The 11549-nt window shown below is 34.8% G+C and overlaps 2 protein-coding genes across 2 annotated transcripts; one reads left to right on the top strand and one right to left on the bottom strand.

Moving 5' to 3' along the window:
- The first annotated feature begins 490 nt into the window (after positions 1 to 490).
- On the top strand, positions 491 to 1336 carry LOC145616894 (uncharacterized). Its single transcript, XM_081671610.1, has one exon. The coding sequence runs from the start codon at positions 491 to 493 to the stop codon at positions 1334 to 1336; it is 846 nt and encodes a 281-aa protein (XP_081527736.1).
- Positions 1337 to 5382: 4046 nt separating this feature from the next.
- Positions 5383 to 6887, bottom strand: LOC145618289 (protein FANTASTIC FOUR 2-like). Its single transcript, XM_081673064.1, has one exon. The coding sequence runs from the start codon at positions 6655 to 6657 to the stop codon at positions 5677 to 5679; it is 981 nt and encodes a 326-aa protein (XP_081529190.1). The 5' UTR covers positions 6658 to 6887; the 3' UTR covers positions 5383 to 5676.
- Between the last annotated feature and the right edge of the window lie 4662 nt (positions 6888 to 11549).

The raw sequence follows: 11549 nt of genomic DNA, 5'->3' as shown, positions 1-11549 counted from the left end.
TGTGATTTAGGCAGCAACTCCTGCCGTTAAAGTGGTCTTTGTTCATCTACTTGTTAAAGGGTGTTGCTCAAGGTGATCAAGGGAGCTGCTCATTCCTGCCAATGAAGAAATATTTTTTGGTTTCTGCCAGTTGTTTTTTTGTCTGTTTTTGGTTGTATTAACAGCCATTTTATTTTGTAAGTTTCCTAGGAAGATTCCTAGTAATGTGTTGGCATTTTGTAAGAGGTCAGAGCCTCATATATATGTATTGTGGTGGGCTATTTCAGGGGCACATAAACAAAATAAATGAATGAATGAAAACGGAAGAATGAGCGAACCTAGAAAATATTGTTTCATTGCTTTCTCTCTATTTCAGTGCAACTTTGTCTTCATGGTATCAGAGTCGCAGGCTCAGATCTAGCCTAAAAATAGTTCTGTTTTCCGCCATAAATTATAAATACTAAGTTTCCTTCCCTTTTGTCATTAAAAAGTTTGAATCTTTTTAATCATCATGCCTTCTTCCACTATAGACCCAGTTAGCCCTCTATATCTTCACCCTTCAGATGGTCAGGCATTTGTTGGGATTGAGAAACTTCATGGATCTTCCAACTTCAGGTCATGGAAGAGATCCATGGAGATTGCTCTATCTGCAAAAAGAAAGTATGGATTTGTCACTGGAACACTAAAGAAAGATGTTGACGATGAAGTTAAATCAGAAGCATGGGATACTTGTAATAGTATGGTCATTTCTTGGATACTTGGATCAGTTTCAGACTCGATCAAGCAATCCATTATGTTTGTTAACAGTTCTTACCAGATCTGGACAGAACTGGAGAGAAGATTCTCTCTCACAAATGGGTCTAGGAAATACAAACTTAATAAAGATTTGTATGAGACCAAGAAAAATGGAAAAAGGATTAGTGAGTACTATACAAGAATGAAAGCAATATGGGAGGAACTTGAATCTCTTCATGCTCTTCCTGTAATCACTAACATCACTTCTGAAGTGAATGCCTTCTTGACCTCTCTGAACAAGCAAATGGAAGAACATAAGTTGTTTCAGTTCTTAAATGGTCTTGATGATGAATATGGACCTCAAAGGAGTCAGCTTCTCATGATGACTACCTTGCCCTCAATAGAGACAACATGCTGTCACTTGGAACAGGAAGAATCTCAGAGATCCCTATTCAACAACAAAGAAGAAGCAGAGCCCCTAGTAATGTATAGCAAAGGTTCACCTTCGTCAGGGGGAGCATCATTACCAGGGGGAGCATTACCAGGAAGAGGCTTTGCAACATTCTCTGGAGCAGGATGCACAACATGTGGAAAACCAAATCACACAGCTGAACACTGCTAGATAGTTGTAGGATACCCAAGATGGCATATCAAATATCAACAAAAACCTTCTGGTTTCCGCACCTTAGAAAGGGAAAGGAAAGTTTGCTCCAGGAAACAGCAAATGGAATGGAAAAAATAGGAGCATGAACAGCAGATCTGCTGTAAATGTCACCAGCAATCAGAGTGAGAGTGAGTCTGGGGGATCAAGCACAAGTTCATCGAATCAGTTCACAGCACAGCAGATTGAAGCATTGCTGAGAATGCTTCCTGGGCAAACATTTGATGATGAAACTGAGAATAGCTATGCAGGTATGGTGTCTTGTCATTTTACTGAATCAATTGGAAATGAGTGGATTATTGATTCTGGTGCTTCTGACCATATGACTGGTTATTTGAATACTATGCATGATGTTGTGAAAAGTAAAAATAATCGTCAAATTAATCTTCCTACTGATCAAACTGCCACTATTTCTCATTTTGGGAATGTAAGCCTAGGAAATGAACTCACATTGATGCATGTCCTGTATGTGCCCAGTTTCAAGCATAATCTGATTTCTGTGAACAAATTAATGTGTGATTCTCACAGTAAAGTTCTTTTCTATCCCAAGTATTTCATAATACAAGACTTAGAGTCCAATGCTGTAAAAGGGATAGGGAAATTGAAGTCTGGATTGTATTATCTAGAAAACAAGCCACTTGAAATAGTTGTAAAGCAGTTGAAGAATAAGATTGTCAGTGCTGGGAAGATGGCTATGAATATTGACAGCTATAGGAGTGTCCCAACTGTGGTGACAAATGCTCCAAAGTTGAGTAACAGGACACTTTGGCACCACAGATTAGGACATGCTCCTATGAAAAGAATTGAGAAAATCCAAGGATTGAAAGGAGTAAAAGAAGGAAGTGGAGAAGTATGCTTGACATGTCCTCTAGCAAAATTCACTAAACTCCCTTAGGAATAAGTGAGTCAAGAGCAAAAGAGGCATTTGAGCTCATTCACATTGATACTTGGGGACCAAATAAAGTATGCACAAAAGGAAAGTATAAATACTTCCTTACTATTGTTGATGACTATTAAAGAATGACTTGGGTGAATCTTATGGTTCAAAAATATGATGTATACAAAGTCCTTGAAAACTTTGTGAAAATGGTGGAGACTCAGCATGGGAAAAAGGTGAAAGTACTCAGATCAGATAATGCTCCTGAGTTTGAAGATTAGAAATAAGGGCCACTCTATGAAAAACTTGGTATAATCCATCAAACTTCATGTGTAGGGAGGCCACAACAGAATGGAAGAGCAGAAAGAAAGCATAAGAATATTCTGGAAATGGGGAGAGCATTAAGGTTTCAGGCAGGAATTCCTATAAAGTACTGGGGTGATTGCATTCATGTTGTTGTGCACATTACTAACAGATTACCATCTGTTGTTCTGAAGGACAAAAGTCCATATGAGGTGCTTTATAATAAGAAACCTACATATGGTGAACTAAAAAGCCTTGGCTGTCTTGCTATGGCTAGTAATCCAAGTTTATCTCATGATAAACTTGATGCAAGAGGTATACCATGCATATTCATGGGATATCCAATGACACAAAAGGGATACAAACTGGTTAGCTTGATAGATGGGCATGGATTTGTTTCAAGGGATGTGAAATTTTATGAAAATATTTTCCCATATCACATTTTTCACACTGCTTCAGCTGACAGAGGAGAAAAATTGAAAAATGATGAGAATCAGGACTGGATAGAAGATGATGAAGGTGATACAGATGGTAATGATGGAAATAGTGAGAGTGAGGAATGTGAGAATGGAACAGAAGAGACAGAAGGCAATGAAGAAGTGAGAACTGAAGAGATCAACTCTAAATACTTCTGTATGATGGTTTCACACTCAAAGGAACCTGACCCTGTATACTTTAAAGATGCTGTGAAGAGCAGTAAATGGTTTGAGGCCATGAATGAGGAGTTGGAAGCATTAGAAGGGAACAATACATGGGAGATCACTGATCTACCACCTGGAAAGCATGCAATTGGATGCAAATGGCTCTATACTACAAAGTATAATCCCAAGACAGGAATGGTAGAGAGACACAAGTCAAGGCTTGTTGTTCTTGGAAATAGACAGAAAGAGGGTATAGATTACAAAGAAACCTTTGTCCCTGTAGCAAAGATGACAACTATCATATCTTTGCTAGCTGTTGCTGCCATGAAGGGTTGGGATGTTCATCAAATGGATGTGAAGAATGCCTTTCTTCATGGAGATTTGAAGGAGACAGTTTACATGAAGATTCCCCAAGGATATCTTGGAAAGGGATTCAAATTTGGAAAAGAGTTTCATGGTGAAAATGCTGCAAGCAAGCCTGAGAAAGTATGCAAACTAATCAAGGCCCTATATGGACTTAAGCAAGCACCAAGACAATGGTATGCTAAGCTTAGTTATGCACTTACAGGGAAAGGGTATAATCAGTCTAAAACTGATTATGCATTATTTACACAGAAGAATGACAAGGGGTTCACTGCAATACTTGTGTATGTTGATGATTTGATCATCACAGGAAGCAGTATGGAAATGATTTCTAAAGCCAAAGATTACTTGAACAGTCAGTTCAAGATGAAAGATATGGGTGAACTTCAGTATTTTCTTGGGATAGAAGCTGACAGAAATGAGAATAGAATTTTTCTGTCACAAGGAAAGTACATTATGGACATTCTTCAAGAATACAACATGGTAGGATGCAAACCTCTCAGACTTCCTATGGATGCTCATGTAAAGCTCACTCCCAACTCTGGCACTCCTCTCCTGTACCTTGAGAAATATCAGAGATTGATTGGCAAGCTAATCTATCTAACAATAACCAGGCCATATATTGCTTTTACTGTTCATACCCTAAGTCAATTCATGCATGCTCCCTCTTCTGCTCACTATCAGGCTGCTATCAGTGTGCTAAGGTATCTGTCTGAATCAGGTAATTCTACTGGCTTCAGAATCAGGTGCTAAGCTGGAAGCTTACTGTGATAGTGACTGGGCTAGATGTCCTTTCTCAAGAAAATCCACCTCTGGTTTTTGTATCCTACTTGGGGGATCTCCTGTCTCATGGAAGGCTAAGAAACAACTAGTGGTTGCCAGGTCTACTGCAGAAGCTGAATGTAGATCAATGGCTTTGACTATTTGTGAAGTTATGTGGGTCAAGCACCTATTGAAAGATCTAGGATTGAAATCTCTTGGTAGTACACCTCTCTTTTGTGACAATCAAGCTGCATTGGTTATAGCTGCTAACCCTGTTCAGCATGAAAGAACAAAGCATGTTGAAATTAATTGTCACTTCATCAGAGAAAAGGTTGTTGATGGTACTGTTGCTCCAACATATGTCAAGTTTGCAAATCAAATAGCTGACCTTTTCACTAAGGTGTTGTCTACAGGTCAATACTCTCGATCATTTACTCAGGTTCAGAAATCTTCCTCTCAGCTTGAGGGGGAGTGTTAAAGGGTGTTGCTCAAGGTGATCAAGGGAGCTGCTCATTCCTGCCAATGAAGAAATATTTTTTGTTTTCTGCCAGTTGTTTTTTTGTCTGTTTTTGGTTGTATTAACATCCATTTTATTTTGTAAGTTTCCTAGGAAGATTCCTAGTAATGTGTTGGCATTTTGTAAGAGGTCAGAGCCTCATATATATGTATTGTGGTGGGCTATTTCAGGGGCACACAAACAAAATGAATGAATGAATGAAAACGGGAAGAATGAGCAAACCTAGAAAATATTGTTTCATTGCTTTCTCTCTATTTCAGTGCAACTTTGTCTTCACTACTTGATAAAGCTCCGGCATTAGATGAACTTACACTATCTGCAGCATTGCCTTGGTATGTATATATGCCCCTGATCACACTGATGTCGTGCAGAAGAAATTATTCCCAAACCTTCTAATAAATTATACCCTCGTCGAATTTGTAACAGATGGCCGGGTAGCCCAGGTTCTTAAGTAGACTGATCAATTCAGTAGCTTTTTTTTTTTTTTTGAGGGAGATCAATTCAGTAGCTAGTAATTGTTTACAATTTATAATGTTTGTTTTCAAGTATATGGGTACCATGTCTTGATTGCAGGAAAGATTATAAAAATAAAAGGCATATACTTCATCAAGTTGCCTCATTTTAAATGCAATCATCTCAATTATCAATCATGAGAGTAACATCTGATCAATGAAGGCCTAATCAAATCAACATTATAAACTTCCACTTATCTAAACAATAGCTAGGGGGGTCAAACTCACTCCCTCCACTCAACATATTAATATAATCAACTCAACTGTATAGGTGGAAGATGATAACAAAGATTAAGGTGTTCTGAAAAATGCACACTATTAATAGATCAAGAGCTAGCAACCCAAAATGGCTCCCAATTTTGCAATCCTTTGCACCTCCTAGCTGCTCGTTCTTCGTTACACCGGCTTCTTCTACTAAAATTACTTGATTCAACTTCATCTACAACATTCCCACTACTTCCTTCCATCTCATTATATAAATGTCCATCATTAACGTCATACTCATCATCATTGGCATCGCCTTCATTGTTGTCGTTACCATCATAGAATTCATCTCCTTGGGAAAATTTTCGGTTGTATTCATCTTCAACCTCACACGAGTTATCTAGGAAACGAAGAGTAAGCCTTCCATTAGTCCTCTCAGCCTTGAAACAACTCTGGCTCGTGCCAACACTAACCGCCTTTATAACTAACCTCCCATCTTGCCTTTGAGATTCGACTTGAAATCCACCCGAACAACCACTCCTAAAGGTACTTATTGGTGGTGGGAAGCTATTGCTGCTCGTCGACCTCTCTTTGATCATACTAACACAAGACATTCTAGGAGACTTTTCAAATTCTGACACGAAAGATGAAGAGATTAGTTCATCCCCACTATCACTGATAATGCTGCCAGTTTCACTCCCTAGACTTTCAGTACACATCTGCAAGCTTTTCTCACTCAACACTGAAGCTGATTTCTTGACAAGAGGATGAACATACTCTTTCTCTTTCTCATTATCCTTGTCACCCTCTTTCGCAGTTTCGGAGATTTGAGTTGGGTTTGTAAGAGCTTGCAAGAAACTCCAACCACCCAAATCACCATTTCTTGAGGTCTTCTTTGGGTTGATTATTTCACAACAAATGTCAGTCTTGTGGGAAGTTTGTTGTTGGGAATGTGAGTTGTCTGACCTTGGAGACCTAGGAAAACTTACAGTAGAAAGTGAAATCTTGGGTGCTGGCTGAGATAACTTAAACCCAATGATCCGAGGCTCGGCGAGCCATGGATCAAACTGTGATTGCATCCCTTGACACACACTGGTTGACATGGTGTTAAAACTGAATACAGAGGAAATAAAACAGGGGTAAAAAAAAAAAGTTGATCAAGTTTATAAGGCTAGAAATTAAGTTTTGCCTGAATTTTTAGTGCAGAAATAAGAAGATATAAAGATGGAAATGAAGTAAGAAAGAATGGTTTGATATGAAGGAGAAATGGAAGAGGTTGTTAATTTATAGGCCAAGATTAAGCACTGTAGTGTTGATGAGAGAGGATCTTCCATGCCCACCAATACTTCTTTTTTTTTTTTTTTTAAGCTGTTGAAATCCACCTCACACTATGTACATTAAAATAAAAGAAAGAGAATAAAGGAATAAAATTAAATTGGGTAAGAAAAATTAAACCCGACGATTAATATATAAAGTAACGGTTATACTTTGCAAAGCACTTACTCACATAAGAAAGGTGCTACCTTATATAACTGGCTTTGTTGAATTCATAATAGCAGTGAACGTTCTTTATACATCATGAGGGTGTTTTTGTTATCTTAAGACACTTGTCCTGGTAAGGATTTTAGGAAACATTACAAATAAAAGATGTTTAATGTAAGGGCAATTTCGGAAGAGAATTCTATGTTCATCACAATATAATTTTGAATTGTAGTTACGTTGTCTTAACTAATTACCAATAGACAATAGTAATTGTAATTTCTTTATTTTATTTAATTTTTGTTGTTGGGGGTGTGTGGAAATGTATTTTGAAAGAGATTTGTTTATTTTACTTCTGTATCATAAATTTTAGGCATAACCTAGGCAAAAATAAATAGGAAAACATCTTTTTCTATGTGTTCCTCATAAAGGGGTTCTCAAAAAAAAAAAAAAAAAAAAAAAAAACCTTGACCATTTCACTTAACCACTATTTTTCCTCCTTCCATAACACTTTATTTTATGTCCAATCTCACATTGATAATGCACCTTTTATTTCCGGCCATTCTTCCGTAACATTTTGATTAATAATATTTTTTTGAAATAAAGTCATAAAAGTTTAATAACATGAACAATACACGGAAAAAAAAAAAAAAAAAAAAAAAAAGGAAAACAAATTTAACGCCTAGAATTTTACGAAACACGGATTCATTATAATACAGAAATTTCCAAAGCTAATCTCATCACCAGCAAAACAAAAAAAAAAAAAAAAAAAAAAAAAAAAAAAATAGTAAATAGGAAAGTAGTAATGAGACTAAATGTCCAATACTAATCTAGCATGATATTTGGATCAAGAGTTATACACAAGCACACAACCAATCAAACCTCTTGAATGAGGTTGAACGTGAATAGCCTAAATCATAACCTTAAAATGGAAGTGTTTCCTTTGATGTTTTCTTTCTTTTCTCAAAAGAAGGCAACAAATGGAACAGAAAGCAAAGTAATCTTCCCTGATATTTTGTTAGAAAGGGATGGATGCATGTTGTTGCCTTTAGCTTTTTTCTTCTATACGTTTCACTTATACATTGGCACCTTGAATTGCCTTAGATTTGCATCCCTTTTTTACCATATTAAGGTCTTTATATTTTCAAACATATGTTGATTAAGTATAACTCATTTCTCTATTAGGAAATAATAATGTACATACATGCAAAAATAAGAATAGTAAATGTTCGACTAGCTTCTAAGGCGGTTAATTAATTAAACTCTTTTTTCTCCAATTTAAAACCTCGATGAATCATTTTTTACAAGGCTAATACTAAAAAGAGTTTGGCTATTAATTCAAAATAGAAAATAAATAAACAACACTCATATTACCTCATGTTGTTGGAAGATGTATATTTGTTACATCACTGTTTTTGGCAATGGTTTATATCTTTCTCTTAAGCACATGAAGCTATATTTTTATTACTTTTGTCTCTCTAAAAGAAAGGGAAAAAAAAATACTTCATCCCCAATAAATTGTAATAATAAATTAACCAAAGAAGTACGGTGTATGAAAATATGTATACTACTAAAACACATTAAGTGAATCAAATAAAGAAAAAATGGTCAAGAAAAGCCAACCTTTGATTATTTTTTGGTCTATGATGATCTTGAAGCTAAATTTTTTTTTTTATTATTTATTTTTTTTTTTTTTTTTGAAACAAAGGTTCTTTGCAACACATCATAGAAATTAGTTCCTCCTCTCAATATTGCATGTAATCTAACCATATTGAATACAAAGTAGAAAAAAATAAGAAATTTTAGAAAAAGAAAATAAGAAATAAGGTTTCAAAAAAAAAAAAAAAAAAAAAAAAATCATTAACGCTAGTTTTGTAGGCCAAAAATATTTTTATCACATGAATTTTCTCCTTCTGTTCATAGTTAATTATCATGTTTGTATAGCTAGAATATAGTTTTGATTTATGACTAAGGGTCTATTTTCATTTACTGAACTGAACTGAACTGAACTAAACTCAACTGAAGTGAAGTGAGCTGATTGGAGCTGAACTGAACTAATCTGAACTGAACTGGATATTTTATGAGAGAAAGAAATTAGGAACGGAACTGAACTGAACTGATTGGAGCTGAACTAAACTTAACTGAATTGAAAATAAACTGAAGCAAACAGGCCCTAATTCCCTTAACATGTTGCAACCACTTTAATTTACAAAATAGTATTCACATCAGGCCATGCTAATTATACATTTATACACTCAAATGTATCATCCACTTTTAATATATGAAATCGCATAGAAAGTATTTTTATTTGTTTAGATCGTCTCCCCCAAAAAAGGATCCCCTCCAGACATTTACATTCATAGACATGTTTATGTAGGGACAATAGCTTAGAGACATACAGGCAAGTAAAATGATATTCGAGATTTTAGGAGGTTTTTCACGACTTAAATGAGTTTCTTGTCATATATGTGCCTCTAATCTACTCAGTACTTTAAAACACATGCTTAAATGATTAATACTATTAATTTGAAGATTTTATTAAAATACATGTTTACACTCTTTCTGTCTTAGAATTGAATATCCGACACGTTTAACTTTTATTATTTTTTTTTTGGTGTTTAGAGAGCCTTAAGGGCGAGTGATAAGAATCGATCCCAAGATATCTTGAAACCGGGAGGGGAGCTCTAACCACTTGAGCTATCCCTCACTCTCACGTTTAACTTTTATTCATTATTCATTTATTTACTTTGGTCGTATTTTATTAGTAAAGTATTAAAAATCTAATATATATTTAAAGGAGAGTTTTTTTCCTGTGGTTTTAGAGAGCCACATAGGATCTAATTTCTTACCGCACCACGTAAGATTATAAAGTTTAGTTGTAGCCAATTAAATAAGAGATTGTTAATTTCTTTTAGAATTAATTAATTCAAATGCCACATAAGCAAAATTGACGAAAGGTATTTTTAAGTTTAAATTAATTAAATATAAAATACTATCTTTTGATGTTAGGAATTTTATCTAAATATGCAACAAATTTTAGCACATAAATACAAAAAAATATATAGTAAAAATTCAAACAAAACGTGCATTGCACGGGCTTCATCTAGTAAATATTATCATGAAAGGTATTAATATAAAGTTTGATAATATCTACTCTTAATATTTTTTTAATTTATAAATAAAGATTTAATCATATATATCTAAAGTCAAAGTAGTGCATTGACATTTGTGTTAAATTTGATTGTATTAATTACTTTGAGAGAGGGGGAGTACATAATTGGAGTTTTTCCCCTACTAAATTACCCCCACTTTCTTTTACCCCAACTAAACTCCCATCGTTTTTTTTTTTTTCCATTGAATACTATTATTGATAATTAGAAGGAAATAAGAAATTTTATTGTGGAACATTGTCACAATCATTAGATAAATGTACGTGACAGAGATGTGTATGTTGTGATCGATCCATGTATATGTTCATACAAAAAAGGATTGGTTGAGAAATGAAATAACTAGGAAGAAAGTAGGGGTTACTATGTTGTTATGGATACATGTATGTCCATACAAGAATGGATTGGTTGAGGAATGAGATAATAAGGAAGAAAGTAGGGGTTACATTCATTGAATACAAGATGAGGTAGAATCGTCTAGGGTGATTTGACCACATAAAACGTAGACCAAGTGAGACTCCAGTAAGCAGGCTTAAAGAGTTTCAAAGTTGTGGGATCACGAGGGTAGGAAAGACCTAGGAAAAGAGGGTGATTGAGAGTGATATGATTACTTTGGTGATCAAGGATTGATATGATTACTTTGGATGATCAAGGATTGATATGATTACTTTGGATGATCAAAAATTTGGTATTGAATAAGACAGAGTAGAGGGAGAAAATTCACGTCAGAGGAAATATGATTATTTTTTTTTTTGTTCATTTGACAATAATATTATAATTTACTTGTTTTTATGTTATTTTGTTTCAACTCCTATTTTGCAAATTTTAATTATTTCGTTTCTTAAGGTTTCCTCAAACCCTAATGTGCTTTACTTGATTGTTTTACTTCTCTTTTTACCCCTTACCACCAGTTTAAAATTCTCTTAAAGTTTGTGTATACCCTTTTTGGTTCTCAGTTAACAACACACTACACCTTTCACCCACTTTTATTCAATTGGTTATCCTGATATGCTCTCTTTTCTTTGCAAACTATCTTTCTTATAAGTTATGACTATTTATGTTAGCCAATCCTAAATTAATACGAGACTAAAGCTCTGTTCTTTTGAGCTTCTAGGCAGAGCAGAGCAGATTTCAGTAGAACAGAGGAGATTGAAGCACAGCAGAGCATTTATTGATATTATTGTTACTATTGCTACTACTACTGCTGCTGCTACTACTGCTGATGCTACTGCTGCTGCTCGTACTACTACTACTGCTACTACTGCTACTACTACTATTGCTACTATTATCGCATTATTATTATAATCATTAAATTTTATTATTAAATATTAATTATTATTATTATTATA

The sequence above is a fragment of the Chenopodium album genome, chromosome 26, assembly GCF_948465745.1.
Source record: "Chenopodium album chromosome 26, dcCheAlbu1.1, whole genome shotgun sequence".
NCBI classification, from domain to species: domain Eukaryota; kingdom Viridiplantae; phylum Streptophyta; class Magnoliopsida; order Caryophyllales; family Amaranthaceae; genus Chenopodium; species Chenopodium album.
This window is presented reverse-complemented; position numbering and strand designations above follow the sequence as displayed.

Excerpts from the sequence above, each read along its gene's own strand:
- LOC145616894 (XM_081671610.1), top strand. The coding sequence starts at position 491 with ATGCCTTCTTCCACTATAGACCCAGTTAGCCCTCTATATCTTCACCCT.
- LOC145618289 (XM_081673064.1), bottom strand. The coding sequence starts at position 6,657 with ATGTCAACCAGTGTGTGTCAAGGGATGCAATCACAGTTTGATCCATGG.